General features: G+C 35.0%; 1 protein-coding gene across 8 annotated transcripts in view; it reads right to left on the minus strand.

Annotated features, from left to right (window-relative positions):
* Positions 1 to 2,892: 2,892 nt before the first annotated feature.
* Positions 2,893 to 27,050, minus strand: part of N4bp2l2 (NEDD4 binding protein 2 like 2) — an 86,675-nt gene continuing 62,517 nt past the window's right edge. For 2 of the 8 annotated variants that reach the window (XM_058582520.1, XM_058582517.1), the window contains 6 exons: positions 11,444 to 13,158; positions 7,681 to 7,766; positions 7,289 to 7,357; positions 7,125 to 7,195; positions 6,052 to 6,091; positions 2,893 to 3,511 (listed from right to left, as the gene is read on the minus strand). In XM_058582520.1, the coding sequence (XP_058438503.1) occupies positions 6,055 to 6,091; positions 7,125 to 7,195; positions 7,289 to 7,357; positions 7,681 to 7,766; positions 11,444 to 13,158 (1,978 nt within the window). In that variant the 3' untranslated portion in view covers positions 2,893 to 3,511; positions 6,052 to 6,054. Of the gene's footprint in view, positions 3,512 to 6,051; positions 6,092 to 7,124; positions 7,196 to 7,288; positions 7,358 to 7,680; positions 7,767 to 11,443; positions 13,159 to 27,050 lie in introns of those variants that run through there. The other 6 variants (XM_058582521.1, XM_046454114.2, XM_058582519.1 and 3 more) reach the window with 5 other exon arrangements.

A 27,050-nucleotide genomic window follows, 5' to 3' on the forward strand; every position in this document is an offset into this window, starting at 1 on the left:
GAGGTTCTGATACACTGATCGTGCAATGTATCTGACAGGTGGAGTTACCTGATAGATGGTGGGAAATATGAGGTATTGCTCAAAAGAGAAAGGTGAGCTGGAAACAGAGCTTTGAAAATTCTGGCCCCTATGAATAGAAACAGACAGCTGAGGGTACCAGCATTTAAGGACTGTGCCCTTGAAGCAGATCCAGAGAAGGTGAGATGAGGGAATGATCAGCAGTGTAGACTGAACACTAACATAGGTGTTTGGAAGCTCAGAGGGAGAGAGTTTCAAGGAGAAGAAAACGGTCAGCAGTACCTGGAAGTGATCCCAGACACTTTCTTTTGGGCTTAATTCCCACATTTAACTAGTCAACAAGCTCTATTTTCCCAGATTTATTCCTCAAAACCACATTGTTTAAAGTTAACTGTGTATCTGTTTCCTCCCACTAGACTATGATTTCAACGACAGGGAAAGTGTTTTACTTATTCTTGTCATCCAGGAGCTACACAATGCCTGATGTTCAGAAGGTGCTCAATAATTATATGAAAACCTGAACTATTTTTTTAGTTGATAAGCCTGAGACTAGCTCTTACTAAAGATTGACTGATTCAGTTACAGAGGCTGAGGCCACAAATTCTAGCCCAGGCAATTTAGTGAGACCCTATTTCAAAATATTATATAAAAGGAGGTCTGGGGTATAGCTCAATGGTAAAACACTTGCCTAGAATACATGACACTGTAGATTCAACCTGCAGCACCACAAAAAAAAAAAAAAAAAAAAACACTGAACCAGATAGTATATAGTGTCAGGTGAGGAATAAACAGAGTAAGTAATCGTAATCTTACAGATCTGAGAACAGCCTTGCTGTTAGCTGTTTTCAGATCATCTGATGGACAACTCCACAGTCCAACTATGTGACAGTCTCCAGATAGGTGGATACCTTTTAGAGAATACTTATAATAAAACACTCATTAGTAAACTCTGTTTACATAACCAGCTTTTCAGCTCTAGGGTCCATTTTTCTATCATGTAACGACTGCCACATCTCACCTTTGTACACTAGAAACCATTACTATTATGGACATAAAGAAAATAAACTTGAAGTCAGGTGCAGTGGTGTACACCTGTAGTCCCAGTTATTTGAGAGTATAATGAGACCCTATCTCAAAAAAAAAAAAAAAAAGAAGAAGGAAGAGAAGGAGAAGGGGAGGTAAGAAAAACTAATGGATAAATCTGCCAGTACAGAAATCTCCTTTGGCTAAGTCTGGTTTTGATAACATACCCACACCCCCAAGACACACACATACACCATACACACATGCACGAGTGCACGCGCGCGCACACACACGCACACACTTACTTCTGAATTCCATATTTCACTCTTATAACAGAGACTTCCCCTATGGGAAGGACCATTACCTTCCAATTCCACAGCATCTAATATTGCCACTATGCACAGGGACATTTGGTTTAAGCTTCATGGAGGGAGCCTGGAAGGAGGAAAAATAGCCCAAACCCATTTCTCTAAAGCTCCATTCCAGAAATTAGGGAAAGGCAATAAAAGCGGGAGATAGTTGTAGAAAGCTGGGGCATGCTATACCCAAGTATAAGCCTGGATATATATATACATCAGCACAGCATAAAGGTGCTCCATAACTGGTCACTGCCCACAACATACCCATCATTAAATATTTCTAATACTATCCTTAGGTATAGTTATGATGATGCAGATTCTAATATATTAACCAGAAAGCCTCAGATGCTTTCCTGTTGAAAGTATAAAAGAAAGCAATAATTTGTCAAATGCCAAAGTCCCACTCCTGATTGGCTGTCCTTCCCCTTCCCCTGATTCTGCTTCCCTCCTGGCTCTTTCCTCATCCTTCCTCTAGAAGCCTGAGGAAGACATTAGGGGAAGACAAACAAGAAAAAAAAAGTAATGCAGAATATGTCACAACACTAATACCAGTCAGATCTGTGCTAAAACAATCACATTCTGGGCCAAAGTCAAGTACACTTTCACAATAGCTCTAGGAGCCTGAAGAGGACCACCAAACACTGAAGACTAGGGTCTCTGTCAAGAAAAGATGAACATACAGAAAGTATACAAAATGAACATACAGAAAATATTGAGTTACTTTAAACAAAGCAAATAAATAAATATTTAATAAAGATGGCAGATTGAACATAAGCATTAACTTTCACCCCCTCCTTAAAACCTCCCATACTAAAATGTAAAGAAGGTTAGTTTGGGAGGTTTGGGGAGGCAGTGGTTAAATCCCAGGAATTGGAAGATCTGGAGATGGCGGTAGGGCTCTAAACCAAAACAGAGTTCAAAATCTGTTTAAGAAACAGACATCAGGACTGGGACATGTGAGTGGTAGTGCACACACAAGGCCTAGGCCTAGATTTGATCCCAGCATACTCCCCCCAGCAAACACACACCCCCTCCTCCACACCTACAGGGGTATCATTTGGAGAAGGTAAAGATAAAGGATCCTCCAAGAGGGGCTTAAGACAGGTTGAACACGCTTCCTGAAAACGGGGGCTTTAAGCAAATGTCTACAATGTTGAATGAGTTTATATTTTTCAAAAATGAATTTTCAGATCTTAAGGTCAGCTAAACTAAAACAGAATTTTAAATAATAAAACAATACTAGTAACTTTAGTATATTGTAGGTCCTACAATCCCTAACCAAATCCCAGAGGTCTGATATGTTTCAGAACTCAGAAAGTGTTTGCTTGTTGAAGTAATACATATAAGAACAACTTTATATTTCCAGTGGGATCTGGGGAAGTCCCTAATAATTAAATATATTAATATTTCTGAAGCAAAATATATGAATATACTCAAATACATACCACATAGGGAGTAAATCAGGAGTAAAATTAATCAATTTGAGTCAGGCTTAGCTGTCAACTTAGTTTTAATTCTAAACTTATTTTTTAAAACAAAGCAGTGTTTGCCAGGGGCTAAGGGTACAGAGACTGGGGAAATGTTTAATGGATGGGTACAGAGTTGCAGTTTTATAAAATGTAGAGTTCTAGAGATGGATGATGGTGATGGTGGGATATTATACCTTCAGAATGGTTAAGAGGATAAATTTTATTGTGTATTTTACCACAATAAAAAATTGGAAAAACAAAACAGAAATGATTCTGGTTTTTAGAGCTTTTGGGATTTCAGAATTCTAGAAATGAAATCTCAGGCCAATAGTCAGATATAAGACCTACACTTCTGATCCTGATGCAATTTTTAAAAAAAAGTTCCTCAAATTTTCTGTACCTTACTCTTCTGTAACATAAAAGTATGGCAAACATCTTCAAAATTAATAATAAAATACTTAAATGGTTACCTCTTCTGTTGAGTTTTTTATTATTATTCAGATAACTTATCAAGAATAGTTGGACAGATTATCCAAACCACTTTTGGTATCCAATGGGTCCATCCCTGAAAAGAGTTCTTCAGGTCAGTGCTGAGCAGGTGATCAGGGTCTTCAGAATCACTGTGAAAACGGGAGGACTCAGCTATAAACAAACACAAACCCAGACAAATGATGAGAGAAACAGAGTTTGTTTCCAGATTCCCAGTGTTTGCTGCCCTAGTTATAGCACTCCCCTGGCATTTAGCACTGTATACCATCCCCTCAGTCCACACTTCATTTGGTCCTACCCACATATATGAGCCCATCCCACAGACATTTCCCAACCACCTGTTCCTAAATTGAAACTTGTTCTTTATACTATTCCCTGAAGTCTAGTTATTTAATTAACAAAAAGTTAATATCACTAATTCAAGCACATGCATTAACAAGTTTACTGGGTCAGAAGTTCCTCTCCCAGATAACACAATTTCTACTGTACTAGGGAGCATTTAGCAATGCTTTCACTCAAGGAGGTATTTAGCAGAAGGAACCATGAAAAATAATTTGTATAAGTTATTGCATTTATTCCTCATTTAATATCTCTATGACAGGTTGGTATTATAAACCTATTTTTATAGGTAAAGAAATTGAGGCTCTAAGAAGGTAATTTGTTGGGCAGCAGAATAGAATAGACAATATGATTGATGTATGTACATTCCATGTATGTATTATATGTCAAAATACATTCTGCTGTCATGTATGACTAAAAAAATATAAAATTGTATGGTACAAAAAAAATAATAATAGAAAATCTGAAAAAAAAAGGTGATTTGCTTAAGATCACACAGTGTTATAATTTAGATATGAGGTATCCCCCAAAAGTTCACATGTGAGATGATGTAAGAATGTTCAGAGGTGGAATGACTGGGTTATAAGAGCATTAACTTAATTGGTAGATGAATCTGGGCAGTAATTACAGGCAGATAGGGTGTGGCTAGAAGAAGATCACTGGGGGTGTGCCTTTGGGGTTTATATTTTGTTCCTGGTGAGCAGAACTCTCTCCCTCTGCTTCCTGGTTGTCATATCCTGAGCAGCTTCCTTCAGCCATGCCCTTCCACCACAATGCTCTGCTTCATCTTGGGCCAGTGCTATGAACTGAACTTCTGAAACCCTAAGTCAAAATAAGCTTTTCCTCCTCTAAGTTGTTCTCTTCAGGTCTTTTGGTTAGTGTCACAAAACTAACTAAAACACACAGCTAGGCAGCAGCAGTTCGAAAATGGAAATTCATTCTCTCCAACACCCCTCCAACACAAAGGAGTGCCACAATATCAATATTTTGCAACCATCAAGGAGTGCATTTTGAAATAGGCAAGACCTTGGGGGCTCCCAGAGCCAAACAGGACTTTCCTGCTACTTAGTTCCCTCTTTCTAAATTTCTACTTACCCTTTAAGACCCATGTTATGCCAAACACAAAAGGGGAGACCCTTTCTCAATTATTAAAAAAAAAAATGCACATAGTTACAACACTCACAAAACGTCCCGACAAAGTAAAAGAAAATTAGGAATTTAATGTGAGTGAGGTCCATTCCGTAGAGGGCAGTTTGGAATGCATGAAGAAGATTAACATCAAAATCAAAATTATGGTGTAAAAAGTGTCCTTGACACAAAATATTCAAATTTAGCAGACAGAAGACTCTTGAGTTAACCATAGCCAAACACAGCCATGGTTATTCATGCTGCTTTTACTAATATCTTGTCATATTGGGGCCATCTCAGGCTAGGGAAGGAAAATAGTCCTTTCCTAACTTCCATCCCTACAACATAAATTTCAGGAGAGCAGGAATATTTTCACTGCCATATCCTCAGAATATAAAACGATATCTGGCTTGAGGCAACTCAATAAATATCTGTTGGATAAATGAATGAATGTCTTCCCCTCCTTTCTTGAGAATTCCTCACCTCTTATCTCATCCATATGTGGCCCTTCCAAATCTCTAAACTCTTACCCTAAATCTTTAGTTCTTTTCCCTCTTTTTTCAGCAGAATCAGGTTTAAAGGAAACAAAAATATTTTTATTGGGTATATGAGAAATGAAAATATAGAATACTCTTAGAAGTAAGAGTTATAATTAAGAAAGAAAACATATGGTAAATCACAATGCATTCAATTCTTATCAAATTGACACATATACACTGAAATTGTAGCAGCTGTGTTTATTTCATAATTTAGGCATTTGGGGGGAAAAGTGCAATGTGTTTATTTTAATGTCAACTTGATATCAAGTTTAAAATATAACATGGATATGTCTATACATTTTCTCCTTTCTGAATCTGAAGTATTTAATTTCTGACGTATTTAAATATAACCTACAATCCTTAATTCCTAGGCATGGTCACATACCAACCCGGGGGGGAGATTTCTCATAAATTTTGTGTTTTGAGAATGCTCTAAAATATGTTCTAACCAATAAAGTGGGAAAATAAATTTGGGAGCAACAATCTAAGCTTTGTTGTATTTCACAAAAATATCTACATTTAAAGGAAATAAAAGCATCATGCGCAATAGCACACAGGGTTGCTATGGTAACAAACTGCATTTTTTAGATCTTACTCTTCTACTGTGGTACATATGAGCTATTACAACCAAATAACGTCAATATTCACTCTGATCATACATAGGTCTCCGGAATAAGTAATACTTACAATTCAAGAATTCTTTCTAACCAATCTTCTTCTGTCTTTTCTAGAAATTATCAAATACATAAAATAATGATTAACATTTGGCAAAAAAAAAAAAACATTTGGCATTGTGGTTAAGTTTACACTGTCATTTTACTCTACACAGAGACATTCCTAAAATGATAAAACAGCAACACAATCACAAATGTCAATACAAATATTTGAAGTATTGTTCTGTGTGTGTGTGTGTGTGTGTGTGTGTAAGTAGTAATAAGATCTCTATGGAGAATAAAGAGAAATAAGAAGCATAAAAATATATATTTGATTGTACTGTATGGAAACACAAAACAAATGTAGCTTACTGCAGCAGTACTTATATGAACAAGTAAAAAATATCTATGCTTCTAAATTATTAGTTATATAATGTTTCACTAAACTTCCATTTTACTATTTATTTCAAAATGTATCCCTAGCAATGCCTCTGGGCTCATTCAAATCACTATTAATTAACATAAACAGAACCCCCGTCACCCCCATCATGTTAGAGTACTGGCTTTTCCAGAGTTTCCATCCATCATCTTTCTAATTGTCTAAGCCAGTCCTCCTCCAGCCTCCTGGAAAATGAACAGCCCTCAAAAATAGGCATGTCTTCCACTATGGACCAACAAATCACTCCAATAATGAGATGCTTCCAAGTCAAGTAAATATAAATCTAATTTGTAGCTGTTATTCTATAACAGGATAATATTAAGGACTGGATAGGAGAAAAAATATAATGAAGAAGAAAGGGATACCTTAATCATACACAGTGTTGATGTGCACACACTTCAACAAAGGGAATTTAATACGACTTTCTCTTGGGACAAGTTAAAAGAAAACTTGCATATATTATCTACTAATCCACACATTCTTTTTTTTTTTTTTTAGAGAGAGAAAAATATTTTTAAAGAGAGAAAATTTTTGAGAGAGAGAGAGAGAGAGAGAGAGCGCGAGCGAGCAAGCTTGAGCCACATCCCCAGCCCCACACATTCTTTTTCTTGTTTTTAAAATAATTCCTTCTTGGGCCGGGGATGTGGCTCAAGGGGTAGCGCGCTCGCCTGGCATACGTGCGGCTCCGGGTTCCATCCTCAGCACCATATACAAACAAGGATGTTGTGTCTGCCGAAAACTAAAAAATAAATAAATAAATATTAAAAATTCTCTCTCTTAAAATAATTCCTTCATGGGGCTGGGGATGTGGCTCAAGCAGTAGCGCGCTCGCCTGGCATGTGTGCGGCCCAGGTTCGATCCTCAGCACCACATACAAACAAAGATGTTGTGTCCGCCGAAACTAAAAAAATAAATAAATAATATTAAAATAATAATAATAATAATAATAATTCCTTCTCCCTACACCCCACCATCTTCTAATTTAATATAATGGATGTAGCACTTCTCTGTTAAGTGTGATGAACAGATTTTCTCCAATTTTAATTGTTATTTTGTACTGAAAATTGAAACCAGGGGTTCTTAACCACTGAGCCATATCCCCAAGGCTTTTTATTTTTTGAGACAGGGTCTTGCTAAGTTGCTTTAGGCCCTTGCTAGGTTCTGATTTCAAGTTTTAAAAAAACAGTTAAGAGAAGATCTTCTGTGAAAGCTATAAAAATATACCTCTATTGACATCTTCCATTGCAAATAGATCATCTTCAGTGTTTTCCAGTCAAGGGGAATAACATAGTCATCAGGTAATAAGGATTCTGTGAAAAAAAAAAAGGAGAAACAAATTTCATCACATATGTCACACAGATTTTTCACCCTAAATGTAAAGATATGCAATGTAAGCTGCTATAACATTAACACTCTGATTTTGAAGATATTTCAGTGTTGGCTAAATCAAGAGTCCGTCTCAGACTTCTATTAGTAAACAGTACCCAGACTAAAAGAAAATTCTTATTAAGTACATATATAAAATGATATGTATCATAGTCCATACTCTCATTAAGTACAAATATATATACATAAAGACATACACATATATAATAGCTTTAAGTGGTACTGTCTCAAGGCATAAAATTTAAATAGTCATCCTTTTCTGTGACACGTATTAAGCATTTCAGCTATAGCAAATTTAGTCTTCCTAAAAATTGTTTCTTCCATATGAGTGTCTGGGGGAAATTTTCCTCAAAATGAAGCAGCTCATAAACAAGTCCAAACATTAACACACAACCATAACATACAACATCAGCCATGCCAAACCACAAAAATTATTTTTCTTTTACTAGGATTCATTTGAGTTCCCTGCCTTATTTACAAGGCCACTGATCATACATCATGGCTTGGCTTGTCCAATTTAGCCAAGCAAATCAGTTTACAGCCTCCACTTAGAGTTTCTTTCTCTCCCTTTTTGTAAGCACATGCCATTTTCAAATGTGAAATTCTTTCTCTTTGCTTGTTTTTCAAGCCATATTCTTTTTCTTTTGTATAAAGACTGCTTATAATTCACTTTCATAATGAAAGGATCCCAAACAAAACCACAACCCCATCTTCTCTTCAACAATCCCTTTAGCACTGCTAATCTCGCTCATAAAATATTCATAAGCTTGTCATGTGTATTTTCTATGTGCAGTAATTGTATTTTGTTATTTTTGTTTCCCCAGTTAGAAAGTAAGCTATTTGATGAATAAGGTCTATTTCCTTTAAAAAGTTTTTGAAGTCTAATTAATGGATGCTTGATCATTGTTGATTCAAGAGAGGAAGAGGTTTAGAATCTTTACACCTGTGACTTCTTGCTTTTTCTTACTGATCTAAGGCAGTAACTGTTAATCTTTCTGGGTCATGGACCTCTAGGAGAAGCTAATAAAATCTATGGACTTCCACCAAGAAAGGGGCACAAAATAATACCAAAAAAATTTGCATGTAATTTCAGAATATAAACCTTGAACTAAGATCCCTGGCCTAAAATGTCTTAAAATTCTTCAAAACAAACATATTTCATTTATTTATTCATTATATTTATTTTTTAGCAGTGAAGGTTTATTCTTGGCTAAGAATTAAAAAGCAAGGAGAAAGCCTCAAAAATTAGCTTCTCATGCATTTTAAATTTAAAAAATCGAGGGGTTTTTTTGGTTTGCTTGTTGGCACATTTATTAGGATAGAAAAATTGCAGTTTTTCATAAAGGTAACAAGTATGTTCAATGTGATATCAGAATATCAAAACTAGATTGATAATTATGACCTCCACACTGAGACTTAGGCAATTTTTGGTCTGAGTTCCTGAGACCAAGTTTATCTGGAACATCATAAGTTTAGGGGCAAAGTGAAAAACCAGGAAGGACATGTTTTGAGACAGAGCATGGTGTGGGAACCCAAGTAGGTAAAGGAGAACAGGAAGATCCAAAAGAACTGGAGAACAAAGTTCCAGGGATTGGAACTTTGGCTTCTTGGCTCTTAACCTATTCCTAAGGAAGAGTACTAGGAAAGCATCAGGTATTGAGTAATGAGAAGGAAAAGTTGGGATTTGTGTTCCATTTCCTCTATAGGACAGTTAGCATCTTAAATATGATTATTATTAAATATAAATTTACTTAGAATATTGATAATCATATATTCCCTTGTTTTATTCACAGGTGGATTTTTCATTTTCAAAAAATATTTTCTTTTTAAAAAAATATATATTTTTAGTTGTAGATGGACACAATACCTTTATCACTTTTATTTATTTTTATGTGGTGCTGAGGATCAGCACCAGTGCCTCATATATGTGAGGCAAGTGCTTCACCACTGAACTACAATCTCAGCCCCCAAAAATAACATTCTTAAGAGATTAGGAGAGAGTTCAACTAGTCAACTTGAAAACATTTCTAACTACTTGAACTCTCTCCTAATCTTGTTAGAACCCTTCTCAATCTTTAAAAAATACATTCAACTATTTCCAACGTCTTTGTCATTTAATCTTTGCTATCTCTACTAATCTCATATCTGGGAGCCAAAATTGTGCATGAGAAAAGGGCCATGTGCCAAACAAGGGAAAGGTAAAAAGTAGAAAGTTTGAAAAAAGTAATAATAAAGCAGCCCATCTCTGTTACATGGTCACTGTATGTCCGCCTCATCCTTCATTCTTCTCAGTGTCTACTTAAATGGAGAGTCCAGATATTTTAGGCACTCAATGACATTTATGAAGACTATTCTGGTGGCAAGGGATGGGAACTGTAAAAGGCAAAGTTCCTTAACTAAGGATCCTCATTTTGGGGGTTAAAAGTTATCACACAACCAATAAATTACATGAAATCACTAACACCAGGTAGAAACAACTTAAGAATTTACTTGCTTTCTTATTGACTTATGAGAGCACTTTCTATTAAGAATATTACTGCAGGAAACACAGTCTGCATGATTTCAAATTTTAAAAAAGTAATGGAAATGAGTTTAATATTGATTGTATAGGTTACATACATGTCAAAACTGATCAAATTGCATACTTCAAATATGTATATTTTATTGACTTCTGTTTTACCCCAATAAAGCTATGGAAAAAATTTAAAAAAAAATAATTGTATACATAAACTTGTTTTAAATAAGGGTACAAATTCAATTGAGTGGAGAAAGGAAAGTATTCTCACTAAATGGTCCTAAAACTAAATATCCATACTTTAGAAAAAGAAAAACTTCAATCGATTCCTTATATCATGTTCACAAACTAAAAATGGATCATAAATATAAATGTGAAATCCAAAACTGAAACACTTTCAGGAGAAGATAGGAAAAATACTTTTTAAGCCAGGGGTACCCCAAGATTTCTTGGTTAAAACCCAAACCACAATTTATAAAAGATAGCAATGATAAATTTGACTTCATCATAATTAAAAACTTCTACTCTTTAGAAGACACTTAATGAATAGGACAAGAAGATACCATAGACAGATGGAAATAGTTTTAAAGTATATATCTAATATGTTTCCAGAATATATAAGAACTCTCCAAATTCAATAAGATAGCAAATAATTTTTTAAAAAGAATATTAGTGCTTTATTTTGTGCTATAAATGGTTCTTTTTGTTTTTCTTTTTAGTTTCCATTTGCCATTTAAATTTACTCTTGGTTGGTTTTGGAACAGACACTTAAAATTTTCATGTGTAAAATTTATATATAAATATATATGACAGGGGTTAGGGATATAGCTCAGTTGGTAGAGTGCTTGCCTCACAGGTACAAGGCCCTAGTTTCAATCCCCAGCACCACAAAAAAATAAATAAAAAATAAAAATATATATATACACACACACACACACACACACATATATATACACACACATATATATGACAAATATCTATCCATATATATATATATATATATATATATATATATATATGATATATAAAAAAATAAGAATTTACTGCACATAGACCTTTTATTGTTAGTAAATGAAAGCAATTTACCCATTGGAACTCCAGGAGATCCAAAAAGCGTTACTAGTTGAAAGGCAAATCCTTTTGATAATGGAAGCTCAAAGGTATTAAAATCAGTGCTTGTTAAATTTTGGAGATCCTCAGTTGGTAAACACTGTAATGGCTTAGATTCTTCCCATCTCTTCAGCTTTTCACCAAATCTTTCAGAGGTACCCCTCAAAGAGCACAAAGTATCAGGTTGCCTAATTAAAATTTCTGAAGAAATAAACCCTACATCTTTTAGCTTATTGCCTATTCTTGTTTGTGATTTGAAAGTCAAAAACGTTTTTTTGTTGGTAAAAGATACCATCCAAAAGCTAGATATATAATGCAATACAAGAGAAGGAATAGGGCTTCTGTAAAAATACAGCGCATACCCTAGTCTACTAAATGACAAGTAGTGAGAATAAAAATTTCCACCAATATTTAGAGATGAATCTTTGATAATATCAGGGTAAAACCACAATGAATGATGATCAAAGATCATAACTTTTTGCTCATTCTCTTCTTGGTTATTGATTTCTGAAATTCTATCTTTTATTTCTCCCCAAATAATGTTCAATCCAAAGTTTTTAGGTAACAGGCCACATTTCTCCCCTTCTTTTGCACTGAAATGACTCTGTCCCAGTAAGTTTGGTACCAAATTTAAAATTCTATTCTCTCTCCTTTTCTTATTAGTTGTTGATTGTAAGGCACTTTGGGTGATGTCCAGTTGTGATAAGTAGCTGCTGAGGATATTTGTGTCTGTTTTCATGAATGAATCTATAGTTTCAGTTGGATGTGACAAATCTTCATTTTCTATCAGTAGTTTCTCCTCTGTCAATATTTCTGGACCACTTCCTGGTCCTGATACTCCTTCAGAAGTGGAGATTAATTTAATCAATTGTTCTCCACTGTCAGGATGGGTCAGTTTACGTGATCTATCTTTCTTTGGTCTCTGTTCACATACAAACTTATGCGGTCCCTCAGGCCAGCTACCAAAATAAGATTGTCTTTCAGAGCCTCGTTGTAATTCTTCTTCAGATGAATTGGTTGTGAAAAAAGCCCAATAATTGTTTTTAGTTGTATGCACTCCTTGTTCCTCTCTTAAAACATTATCTGAAGTTCGGGATCCACGTTGATGGCAAAGAATTGGTTCATTTGAGAGACTTTTATTTACCATCTCTCTTTTCTGCATAAATGAACATGGGGTTTTATCAGCAAATAGTTCCTGGGTGTCTAATGATAAGTTTTGCCTATTTCCAACATGCTTTTCTATCTTCATACCCAAGGAGTCATCCCTTGTTACATAGGAAAGATTTTGAGTCCCTGTTGGACAAGTTACAGAGCTTTCATTTGGGATTGATGACAAAGTTAGAAACAAGTCATCATTTTCCTTAGGGAAGTAATTATCTGGTGTCTTGTCCAACTCAACTATAGATATAACATTTGGAAAATTGTCTTCAGGATCTTTGCTTTTCTGACTTTTTTCTTTATAGCCATTCACGAAATGGCCACCAGTGAAGGGACACACTGATTCTCTTTCGTTCTCTTCAAAATCTTCCTCTTCATTTGGGACCTGATCTCCTATTTTAAGATAATTTAAGGTTTCAAATGAGTTTTCATCCACAATTTCAGTAAGAATATTATGCTTTTTGTTTCTTTTTCTTTTGCTCTTCTGTTTGGTTTTGCTCAGTCTGTGTCCAGTTTTCTTCAAAATGTTTTCTCTGAAATGTAAAAGGATGAAGAAAAGTTATAATAATTATTTGTATATCATTAATAAACTATATCATCAAACTCTTAAAGTACAGTTTTTTATTTTATTTATCTATTTTTATGTGGTGCTGAGGATCAAACCCAGTGCCTCGCATGTGCTAAGCAAACACTCTACCACTGAGCCACAACTCCAGTCCCTTTAAAGTACAGTTTGAAAAATCATTAGTACAAGGGACTGGAGTTGAGCATTTACGTGGCATGTGTGAGGCACTGAGTTTGATCCTCAGCACCACATTAAAAAAATTTTTAAATCATTAGTACAAGAGATTCTGAAGTATACATGTGCTTTATATTATATTTTAAAATCACTTTTAAAAAGAGATACTTTAATCCTATAAATTAAAAGTGAATATACTTTGAGAAAGTTAAAGCTCACATGTACATATTCATTTCATAAACCAATAACTTTATGAAAACCTAACATATTCCTTTAAGAAAATATTTCGTGTGTATGTAAAACCTACCAATTAGAGATTTTAGATTTTCTAACATTTTAGATTTTGAAAAAGTGGTTAGAAGGGTCTCATAATGGTACCACTTTAGTGGCCATAATAGCTACATTTTTCCTACATACAAATACTTAGGCAATTAAGTTGCTCCATCAAATTATACACAATGGTTAATAATGGGCAGCTGGGTCCAATATTTGGGTGATATGCTTCTGATTGCCTCTCTAGCAAGTTTGTGCTATATCACTACTTTGGAGGGTGTTTGGAAATATATGAAGTCATTTTTGGTGGTCACAATGACTGGCAATATGTTAATGGCACTTGACACTGAAGCCAAGGATGCCAACCATCCTGCAACACCCAGTGAAAAATCATCATACCCAAAAGAGCAGTAGTGCTCTCATAGTGAGCATTCATGGCTCTCCATAATTGAAGATTTTGAAAAAGCGGCTAGAAGGGTCTCATAATGGTACTACTTTAGTGGCCATAGAAGAGATACTACCAAAGATAATATTCTTTACTTGATATCTTCTTAAACCCTACCTCTGGCCTCTGGCCTGCCTTATCCCCACCCATGCTGCTAGGTAATTTTTAATAGACAGGACATATGAACACCTTGTTCTTTGTCACTTAATTGCTGCTGCACTTGTTCACAAATTCCTGAGTGTTTGTTTAGAAAGAATATTAAGAAGGGCTGGGGATATAGCTCAGCTGGTAGAGTGCATGCCTTGCATGCACAAGGCCTTGGATTCTAATCCCCAGCACCACCACCAAAAAAAAAAAAGAATATTAAGAAACATTCATATACCTAGAAGTAATTGTTAATAGGCCTCTCTAAAAAGATATCAAGTAAAGAATATTATCTTTGGTAGTATCTCCTCTCTGGTCAGTTCTATGTCTAATGAAAGCTCTAGGTGAAAACCAATGTGCAACATCCGTTGTGAAATTCACACTGAAGACTAGTATGTTGTTCTGAAAATAAACTCCCATCTTTCTCTAAATGTGGATGAATCATCCTGTTGCAGTGCAGGAATAAAAGAATGGATAGAATGGCAATACATTGAGACCTTAAGACTACTCCCCTCTAGTTCTGGTTCACTGATTCACTAATTCTGTGGAGCTGAATGCACTTAATGTGTAGCTGTGCTTTCTTAACAGTTCTCAATTGGTCAAGGAAAGAGAACCCTAAGACAGAGAAACAGACATGGTTCACCGCTAAAATGTTTGTAACTCCCTGTGCTATCAGAAAGACTAAGATCCACAATCCTACTTTGAAAATTGGCTTTAAAAATAAATAGCTGGGGGATGGGGCTGTAGCTCAGTGGTAAGCGCCTGCCTCGCCATGTGAGGCACTGGGTTCAATCCTCAGCATCACATAAAAATAAATAAATAAAGATATTGTGTCCATCTATAACTAAAAATAAATTAATTAATTAATTAAACTAAAAAAATAAATGGCTGGGTTCTGGAAATGAGGCTCAGGGTTAGAGCACTTGTTTAGCATGTGGGAGGCACTGGGTTCCATTCCCAGCACTAAAAAAAAAGAAAAAAGAAAAAACACAGTTGGGGATGTAGCTCAGTGGTAAGGTGCTTGCCTAAGCATGCACAAGGCCCTGGGTTCAACCCTCAGCACTGGGGGAAAAAAATTGCACACTTAACTATGTATTAGGACTGTTTAATTGCTTTACATGTACCAAATAATCTAATCTTTACAACTATATAAAAGAAGGATAAGTGCAAATTTTATCCCTATCTCACAAAAGCAAAACCGAGAAGTTAATTAATGAATCTGCCCAGAATCACATGGCCAGAGGTAGGATTCAGACCTAGGTCAACTGGCTCTACTGAATTCAGACTTTTGCCAGGTGCAGTGGCCACACCTATAATACCAGCAATTTAGAAGGCTGAAGCAGGAGGATCACAAGTTCAAAGCCAGCCTCAGCAACTTAATAAGGCCCTAAGCAACTAAGTAAGACCCCGTCTCAAAATAAAAAAGAATTGGGGAAGTGGCTCAGTGGTAGAGGTTCAATCCCTGGTACCAATTAAAAAAAAAATTCCAAGGAGAATTTTCATACTCTTTAACCATTATATGAAAGAGCTTCTCAATTTAAAAAGTCTTAAAAAAACACAACCTCTTTTTTTTCCTCCTCTCATCTTCAAAATGTTATGTTGGGCTGGGATTGTGGCTCAGTGGTAGAGTGCTTGCCTCATATGTGTGAGGCATTGGGCTCAATTCTCAGCACCACATATAAATAAATGAATAAAAAATAAAGGTCCATCAACACTAAAAAATATTTTTAAAAAATGTTATGTTAGAGCTACTCAGTGGCAAGGGTTGAGGCCTTTCTGTTTGTGTGCTGGCGCTCTCTCGCGCGCGCTCTCTCTCTCTCTCTCTCTCAGAGGAGACTTGCTGAGCAGGAATCCCTTTCCCTAATCTACCTTCATATCAAGGTTCCATCTGAGCACTGGGAAGGTTGAAATAGAGGGCCCACAACTTCTACAGGCAGAGGACACTGGTGGCTCCCCTTGGAAGTTAATTCATTTATCATGCATGGAGGAAGTAAGAAGTGATCACTTCTAGATACTTTTTTGAAGGAAAAAACAAGTATGATTGTAAAATAATTTGGATATGGGATATGAGGGGGGAAAAGATAAGAATCAAGTATGCGTGCAAGGATTTCATAATGAATAATTGGAGGGATGAAGTGGTCATGTACTAAGTCACAGAAGTCTATATGAGATATGAGTTTGGAGAGAGGGTTGGTAAAATAGTTATCAAAAAGTCTAGACCAATAAGCTAATCTGTCTTTATAGCAGAGGTAAGAAAGTGTAAAAGATAAAGATTTCATTAACATTCTTCAAGAGTTCCTTTGTTTTCTAACTGTATTACAATATGATAGTTATTTGGAGAAAGGATAATAGGGACCCAGTATGCCCAAAGTGAAGTGAACACATTAGATCACAAAAGAATGAGGTAGCTCAAAATAAATAAACTCTGAATCTGGAAGATTAGTCAACTTATTAAGGCATTGTGCTAAGAGTTATCAAAGGAGTCTGTAAGGATTGGAATTCCAAGGAAAATACAACACAGTGCCAAGAGATATGAAAATCAGATGTCTGAATATACAAAGAAGTGGGCCAGAGACATGTATCAGTTCTGTACACTGAAACTCTATAAATCCAATGTTTATTTTGGAAACAGTGGACCTGGCCTTCTAGAAAGGAAACATAAATCAACAGCAGTGACTAGTGAAGCTCCTAGGAGATAAGAGATATGATGGTAGTGGTTCTGTTGAAATGTGTATGCCTCTGATGCGGCTAATCAGTAGGTACATTTTCTTCAGGAACATCTATCTACAATGTGTGAGAGGCTCATCAAAGCTGCCTCAAGACTTGTTAAGCCTGAACTCACTGGTGTTGATTCACATAGGGATGAATGGCACCATTAGAAAAAAAGAAGCATCACTAAATAAAAGTTAGTCACAGAGAGGAAATCAGAGGAGCTAGAGACACAGGCTGTCTTTTGAAAAGAAAGGAGGAAACCAGAAATGAACAATGGTAACACATCTATGATGAATAAGACTTTGCTTTCTAGATGATGGATTAGAATCTAAGCAGAGTAGGGACAACACATACCTCTCAAGAATTAGAAAGAGATGGTTTGCTCAGAAACAAGCTAATCTGACCAAAGAAGGATGTCATGAAGGCAAAGGTGAGATAGTATCCAGATAAAGCCAAAACTGTATGGAGAAGGATAAAAAGAAAAATATGAGTAAGTAACGATTTTCATAAAAAAATAACTAAGGAGGTCTAAACAATATGTCGCATTACAGAATCTTATATACTAAGTCATAATGATGGGCAATACATGAAGTAAATCTGAGATTAAAACACATGCAGATTATAAAAGAGAAGTCATACAGCTTTATGGAATGACTGTAGTTGGAATAATATACTGGAATAATTCCAGGAACAAGCTAGCAGGGAGGAATCTCAGGCAAATTAGATCTCCTTTCTAAAAATGGCGATAATAATAAAAAATAAATAAATAAATAAAAATAAAAATGGTGATAATATTCACTCCTTGCAGAAGTCTAGTAAGGATTATTAATATACATATTTATAAATGACTTCTACTTAACTAATATGACAGATAACTTATTCTCTCCATTGCCTCTGTACAATAATGACTGATATCAATGGCACACTGAATCCTCTCAGCTAGATGGCTGCTCTCTTATTATAATTGTACCCTTTGCTTTTAATGATTAGAAGTGTATGTTTACTAAGTAAGAATCAGATGAGTTTATCCTCAAACCTATACTAATAATAATTGTTACTAAAATTATATAGTTTGTCTCACTAAAGATGAGAAGCTAAACAGTTGTTATTAAAATAGGTGTGGACAGGATAACTATAAAATTTTGTTAAAAAGTCATAAAAACCTGCAATTATGTGATCATATTGCTTTGAAAATTTCTTTGGGTTCTCCTTCCAATTTTCATCAATAGAAACTAGGAATTCTCAACAGTTTGATGAATTACTGACAGCATTATGTTGCTTATGCATGAAAAGAGAAAGCAACATTGAACAGAATTATACATAAAGATTGGTGAATGAATATACATGTACACATTTTAAGTTCTGATAAAATGTTTAAAGTAGGTATCATTTCATAACGATTCCATTATTATTATTATTATTATTATTTGTAGTGCTGAGACCAAATCCAGTACCATGCACATTCTAAGCAAGTGCTTTACCATTGAGCTATACCCACAACTCTGATTCCTTACTTGAATCAATTCGGTAAGTGAACTAACCAGCTGCTTGTCCCAATCATGTTAGATAAAAGGATTTTTATTGTATGTAGTATTACGGGGTGTGTGTGTGTGTGTATACACCCACACATCTACCTAGCACAATGCACAACACTTGTGGGGTATTTCATATATAGCAGCTCTTATTTTTGTTACAGATTAACAATTATACAAATAATCTTAGAAATTTAATTGAAACTCTCAAGATACAATTTAAAAATTAAGATATGACAATGAGATAGTTATGATTTGTTTGTAAAAAGCACTTGAGTTAGAAGAGCTAGAAAATTATCTGAAAATGTTATTTATTTAATATTATTTCACATTAGAAAAATATTTTCTTAAAAACCACAACTGTATAGAGACAAACTGACAAATAATCATAATCAGAGATTAGAACACTATTCTTAGTAACTGACAGAACAGAGACAAAAAGTAAACATATAAGTTATAAAGAACATAATGATTATTAATATAATGAACAAATATAGAATGATCAGAAAAAATATTCAAGTCCACATATAATATTTATAGAAATTAACTAGACCATCAAGTTAGCCTTCACAAATTTCAAAGAATTACTAATGTACAGACCACATTTTTAAAAAATATTTTTTTAAGTGTAGATGGACACAATATCTTTATTTCATTTATTTTTATATGGTGCTGAGGATTGAACCCAGTGCCTCATGCATGTGAGGCAAGCGCTTTACCACTGAGCTACAGCCTCAGCTCCCAGACTACATTTTTTTTTTACCATAATGTAAACTTCAAAATTATTAACAAAAATGTTTTGAAAAAGTCATAGATAGAAAAATCATAATTTTTAAAAAAGGAAGGCATGAAATTAATGAGTTACCCATACAACTAAAGAAAATGAAAAAAGAGGAGGAGAAGAAAAAGCACAGAAGGAAGGGAATAATAAAAAATGAAAAATAAAATAAAGAAATAGAAAATAAACATATAGTTAGGATCAACAAATTCAGAAGTTGGTTGTTTGAAGAGATTAATGAAAAAACACAAACTGCTAGTGAGATTAATCAAGGAAAAAATAAATTAGTATTGGAAATGAAAAAGGAGGCACAACTGCAGATTCAGAGAAAATTTAAAAAATAAAAGGATAATTCTATGAACAACTTTATAACAATAAATCTGGAAATTTAAGTGTTATACATTATTAAAACCAACTTAAAAAAAAAAAGCCTGAGTAGTCCTTTAGCAGTAAAATAATAAGTTATTTTTTACACCCAGAAAGCCAGATCTAGATCTAGATGACTTTTCAGAAAAGTTCTACCAAATAGTGAAGGAACTGTTCGTTGCAATCCTATGCAAAATTATTTAGAGAAAAGAAAAAGAATACCTTCAACTCTTTTCATGGCGCTACCATGACTTGAGAGAGAAAGTATACATTCTTGCTTATTTCATTCTAAATTCAAAAATCCTATGCACATATTAGCAAATCATCTCCAGTAATATATAAAATAGATAATATTATTATATAGTTGGATTTAACTCAGGACTGAAAAATAGGTTTATGCTATAATATTGATGTAATTCACCACATTAACATGATGAAGAAGAAAACATAATAGTTACAGAAATCATTTTTATCCATTTTCCAGCCATAACTTTAAAAAATGAAAAATCCAATCACTATTTAAAAATAACACATGTAACTTTTAGGAAACAAGAAACAGATGAAAACTTCCTCAAATGAATCTAGTGTTTACAGCAACCAGGCAAGTGCTCAGTTAAGAAAAATAGAGCCTCCATAGGAGTTTTATAGTGTTTTGACTTACTCTGGTCCTAGATTGGTCCTAAAGGCAACAAAATGCATCCCAGTACAAGTTTCTTGTGCCAGAAAAGCAGACAGGACCTTGTGTTTGTGCTGATCTCTCTCATGGCTCCCCTAGCTGAAAAGGTTGGCTTCTATTTTGACTAACTTGAAACTCTCTTAGACTAAGGCAGCTATCTGGAAGCTAGGGGAGGAGGCATTTGTTGAACACCTTTAAAAGCAAATTCAGTGGCCACAGCCACCAGGGGTGAGGCATAACAGTTGGGATAAACAATACACAAAAAGGTTTGAAGAAAGGATTGAGAAGTAAGACACTTTAGGGAACTTTTAGACACTTTTAGGGAAGGAGGGTTTTGAAAAGCACCCAGTTCTCTGAGAAGATTCCTGAGAATCTAGAAGCCATGAACGTTTGCGGTCCGGGTGTACACTTGGAAATAACCTGAAAAGGCCCTAAGCTCTCACTTGTGGCTGACACTCAGACTCTGCATGCAGAAAGACTGGGGCAGAGTTATAAGCAGCTGTCCTGTAGAAGGTATGCAAAACACACAACACTGGGCCTACAGCAAAGATGGAGTATTTGGTTGTTGTTGCTGTTTCTTCTTTAGTTAGTTGGATGGATTTTGTTGTTGTTCTAGACACTTAAGGACCATTGAATCACTGGTTGATTACTGAGCTAAAGGAACAAAGACTTCAATTGGCACACAAAACAAAGAATATAGACTAAACAAAATTAGTACAAAATGTCTAAATTTCAACAAAAAAAATGAGACATGCACAGAAACAAACAAACAAAAAAAAGATGGCCTATACACAGGGGAAAAAGAAATTAATAGGAACTATCCTTAAAGCCCAGACAGTGGATTTACTAGACAAAGGCTTTTTATCAACTATTAAATCATGCTAAAAGAACTGAAAGAAACAATGAAAAAAGAACTAAAGAAAATCACAAGAACAATGTCTCACCAAATAATGAATGTCAGAAATGGTAAAAAGGAACCAAATAGGTAGCAGAGCTCAGTGGCACATGCCTATAATTATAGTGACACTGGAGACTGAGGCAGGAGGATTGCAAGTTTGAGCCCAGTTTTGGCAACTTAGTGAGACCCTGTCTCAAAATAAAAAATAAAAAGGACTGAGGATGTAACTCAATAATAGACTACCCCTGAGTTCACCTAGTACCACAAACATATCAAACAAACAAACAAAAACAAAAGAAGGAGGAGGAGGAGGGGGAGGAGGGAGGAAGGAGAAGGAGGAAGAGGAGAAGGTGGGGGAGGAGGAGGAAGAGGGGGAGGAAGGGAGGAAGGAGAAGGAGGAGAAGGTAGGGGAGGAGGAGGAGGAGTAGAAGGAGGGGAGGGGAGGGGAAGGAGGGGGAGGAGGGGAAGGAAGGGAGGAAGGAGGAGGAAGAGGAGAAGGTGGGGAGAAGAAGGAGGGGGAGGAAGAGGAGGAGAAGGAGGGGAGGAGGAGGAAGAGGAGAAGGTGGAGGAGGAGGAGGAGAACGTGGGGGAGGAGGAGGAGGAGAAGCTGGGGGAGGAGGAGGAGAAGGTGGGGGAGGAAGAAAAGGAGGAGGAGGGGAGGAGAAGGAGGGGGGAAGGAGAAGGAGGGGAAGGAGGGGGAGAAGGCAGAGAAGGCGCAGGAAGGGGAGGAGGGGAGAGGAGTTGAAGAGTAGAACAACTGAAGAATTCACTCAAGGGGTACAACAGCAGACTTGAACAGTCAGAAGAATCAGTTATCTTTACTATTGTTCTTTATTTCTTCATGTAGATTTGAGTTACTGTCTAGTGTTCTTTCATTTCAGCCTTAAGAACTGTCTTTAGCTCAATTCCAACAGCAGAAGCCTCAGCAGCATAATACTCATGAACTATGGATTAACAGCATTTTGATTTGACTTTTCTAGTACTAGGAATAATTATAACTTCTTGTATACATTAACTGTTAGGAAATTTTTCCACTTTTGCTTTTCTAGCCCTTCCAATACCTTTGCAATCAATCCCTTATATTAAATCCCCCTATTTGAAACACCTAGATTAGTTCCTGCTTCCTGGATTAGATGTAGAGGACTATAAAACACATAACTGATCTTTACTATCTAGAGTACATAAAAAAATCCTAAAAATCAATAAGAAAGATAAATAATTATGTAGAATAAGTAAAAATCACAAAAGCATTTTTTACAAAGAAAACATACATGAAATAAAGTTCATTAGTAATAAAACAAAAAATTAAAATGACAATAAGATAAATTTTAATTTCTGTCAGATAAACAAAAGATATAAATTACCCAATATCAAGCGTCAGTCAATAAGAATCTAAAGTAAAAGGAATTCTTGGTCATAGATGGTAGTGGTAGAAAAAGGCATGCTAATTTTTAAAAACAGTGTTAATCTACCTATGAAAACCAAACATGTCGCCATCCCAAAATCCAGCAATCTTACTCCTAGGCATACAACCTAGAGCGGCAACTATAAAACATTTTTTACTGCAATTCACAATAACAAGTACACTTTATAGCCCTTATCAATACCCCCAGACATATACAAAGCCATAAAAATGTTTTACAAAACAGTATTTATCCTTACTACAGAAATACTGTAAAAGCCTAGATAAAATTGTGGTGCAGGGGCCAGGGTTGTGGCTCAGTAGTACAGCACTTGCCTAGTATGTGTGAGGCACTTGGTTCAATTCTTAGCACTGCATATAAATAAAACAAAGGTCCACTGACAACTAAAAAAAATTTTTTTTAAATTGTGGTGCATACATAAAATAGAAAATGCATATTTTCTGCTTCATTTTTAATATATCGGTTGCAATATATCAAATTGATCTTTTGATAACTAATAGGTCATATTTTACAATTTAAAAACCATTCCCCTAGAGAAATTCCAGTATATGTCTATAGAGCTTTTTTTGTAACTGCAAAATTCTGGAAATAACTCATCTATCCATCAATAGAATGAACAAATAAATTGTAGTATGTTCATAAAATGGAAAATTATAGTGAAAATAAGTGAATTCCTACCTAAACTAATAGGGATGAAAAAGTTTTACACAAAAGAGGTTAATCATAGAATCTCATGACAAAATTCCATTTATAGTAAATTTGAAGCTAGGCAAACCTAAACACTATATTATTTAGGAATATTTCAAAGAAAAAAGAAGGAGATAAATACAAAACTCAAGATAGTGATTTTCCTTAGGAAGCAGGAGAACTTGTTATTAGTAAGGGTCTTCTAAGATATTGATAATATTCTGTTTCTTAACCTGTGTAGTGGTAATAAAGACACTCATTTTATTATTAGTCTTTGACCAATAATAAGGACTGAACCCAGGAGCATTCTACTTTTGAGCTATATTTCCAGTCCTCTTTAAAAAAAAAAAAATCTTATTTTGAGACAGAGTGTAGCTAAGTTTCTGAGGTTGGCCTCAAACTTGTGATCCTCCTACCTCAGCCTCCAGAATCGCTGGGATTACAGGCATGCACCACCTGTGTCTGGCCACATACATTTTTTTTTTTTTTAAGTAGAAAAAGTAGTCTTCCCTAAGAACTAACATGGATTCATACTAAACAGATCTGACAGAGTGATTTCATTTTCTTCTATAGCAAAGGCCCCAGTAGAAATAGAAAAGATTTTAGTGAGGCATTTTTAATAATCTCTAACAAAATTCTTTCATATGAAATGCAATAACACAAACTTTATGTAGTAAAACTAGACAAATTATTAGGTTGAGGTCTGGGTATTATAGTTCAGTGGTAAAGCACTTGCCTAGCATGCAAGAGGTCCTAAGTTTGATCCCAGAACAGCAAACAGACAAACAAAAATTATTATACTGATATAAATCTGCCATTCGTATAGATCAAAATAGTTGAAGATTAATAATTTCATAGGAGTCAACCTAATATACCTTCAAGAGATGATGTAAGAATAAAGAAATGGTAATCAATTTGAAACATACAGAAGTAGAATTTAACAGCTTGGTGATTTATCATTGTTGTGGAGGAGGCATTACTCAAGAGAAACAAAGAAATCAAGATTCAGACAACCAATAGATTAGTCATACAGCAAAAACAACTGAGAGGTAATGATAAGTAAGCTGAAAAATAATACACTTGCTTTTAGACATGCTAAGGCTCAGGAGGCCCTTAACTCACAAATGGAAATATCAAACAGGCAGTAGGAATCCCAGGTAGGAAATAAAGTCTAAAGAAAAAGTTATAAGAGCCATCAATGAAAAGTGGAATTGAATTCCTTATGTAACCCATATCTGAGATGGCCTATGGGTTACATAAGGAAGGAAGAATCTAAAAGCATAGAATGAAACATGGAAACAATAAAGAGGACACTGGTACAAAAAGAAACAAAAAGAGAGAACTAAAATATGACGAGAATATGAAAAAAAAGAATATCTTATAAGCTAAAAGAAGAGGTGATTTCAAGAGAAAAAGAACAGTGAAAATTTTATTTTAACAAATATTCATTGAGTGCTAGTGTATCCCAAACATTGTAAAATGAGGCAAAGATTCATGTTTTCCCCTTTATTCTTGGGCAATATTTTCATCAGTAAGCTAAATGAAAAAAGATGTACATTATCACGTTTTTAAAAGAGAGAAAGTAGGGAGGAATAGCTGATATAAAATGACAGAATAGAGATAAAAAAACAATCCATATGCTGAAATAATGGGCACAACAAAAGGATTTTTAGGAAGGTAAAAATATAATACCTATTAAGAATTCTTTCCTGAATATGAAACCTGAACTTAATCAAGTCTCTAGATCTAACTGCCATTTTATAAGAAATGCAGAAGCTGGAGTAAAATAGTAAATAGCACCACAAATAAATAAATAAATAAATAACAATCAGATAAATCCAGAAAATTGGAAGCTCTATAAACTGGCCTGAACTCAACAAAGACAATATCGTATTATGAGCAATTAAAAAGAAAAGGTGGAGGGTTGTTTAGACTAAAAGAACCAAAAGAGGGGTTATTTGGAAATTCTCCATACTGTCTGCTCAACTTTTCTATAAACATAAAACTGCTCTAAGAAATATAATCTAAAAGAAGTAAAGAAAAATGCTATGTCAGTAATTCAGACAAAGAAAATTTAATTAGTTCTGTTTTTTGGTCCTTACTCATTAGGTTCTACAGAGTTGGTGTTTAAAAGTGCAACTCATACTTCAGTTTTGCAATGCTGGTCATTTTTTCCATCTATGAATCACACAGTCATAGCATAAACAGCAGTTTCAGTTCCTTTTGTTCCCTCACACTCAAGAGAAATTGAAATAGCTGAGCCTTCTACATCCCCCAGGGAGAATATTTACCCCTTGCTAATAAAGCCAAAGCAAAGGTACCCAAAACCTTTGAAGAACTTTTCGCTAGTGGTAACAGAGATGCCACCTGATGTGCAGACCTGCCTCAAAGGTGCCCCAATTCAAAGTTTTCATCTGCAAATGAAGAAACCAAGGCTCAGAAAGGCCAGATCTGTGAAGAGAGGCTGGCTAATCTTGAACAGGGAATCAGTCTCCTGACTCCTGGCCCACCTCTCTTTCACCCTAGCTCTTACAATGAAAACAGTCACCAAGCTAGAAATTCCTTGATGTCTTTCAGAGAGTGAAACAATTCTTGAGTATCTAGAGCTACATCTCTGATATGGTAGCCATTAATATGTGGCTATTGGCCACTTGAAAAATGGCTAATCTAAATGGAGATGTGATATAAAATATATACAGAATTTCAAAGGATATGATTAAAAATTGTATATTTTTAATATACAATAATTTAAAAATATTTGTTACTTGTTTAAATGATAGTATTTTGATATACTAATTTAAATTGGACATATTATAAAATATTCAGGTAGTACCCTAGGGTCTAAGGAGGCCTTGTAGCCATCAGCTTTTCCTGGGAAAGACTCTAGGACTGCTATATGGATTGCAGCTCAGGGAAGACACTCACCAACCTAACGTGACCTTCTCCTTACTGAAATATCTCAAGTTTCAGCACACATCTGAAGAGTGAAACCTTGGTCCAGTTGGTCCACTGATCCTTTTGGACATCAAAAATGACTTATCTTCTAAAACATGCTGGATTTTCACATGTGCTTTTCACAGAATTCCTTTTACAGTTAAAAAAAAAAAAAAACTTTTCAATGCATAAAACATTGAAGTTTTCTGGACACAAAAATGGGGGTTCATTTGTTCCTAGATCAGAACTAGAAGAAGTAAAAACTTTTCCATACTAAAGTTCCCTTGGTTCCACTAGGAGATAATTTTTACTGCAGTGAATACAAAGAATAGGATTTACAATTCAGGAATTAGAGCAGTTTTTAATTATGTGCATTCTCAACCTCAGTTTTAAGTAAAGGATGATCATTATTGGAGTGTCTACTTTACATCCAAACCCTTTTACAAATGAATAGATAGAATCATAGGAATCCCATTTAAGGGTCTTGCAAAATTGCTAAGTTGCTAAGGCTGGCCTTAACCTTGCAATCTGCCTGCTTCAGCTTCTTGAGTGGCTGGGATTAAAGGCATGTATCACTGTCCCTCTCTTGGCATGAGATATATTAAAATAGTAACTTATTCATCATTAGAATTTGTTTTGAATGTTGGGTTTTGGAATATGTAATCTAAAATTACTTACTTGGAATCAGAGAGACAGATATAATAATTTCATAGACATTCATAGATTCTTTAAATCAAGTAACAATTACACATTTTCATGGTAAAGTAAAAAATACAAGAAATGGACATAAATTGCTTAAGGATATGAAACATATGAT

Source organism: Marmota monax, unplaced genomic scaffold, assembly GCF_021218885.2.
Source record: "Marmota monax isolate L192 unplaced genomic scaffold, Marmota_monax_Labrador192_F-V1.1 WCK01_AAM20220418_F8-fsc00011, whole genome shotgun sequence".
Taxonomy (NCBI): Eukaryota; Metazoa; Chordata; class Mammalia; order Rodentia; family Sciuridae; genus Marmota; species Marmota monax.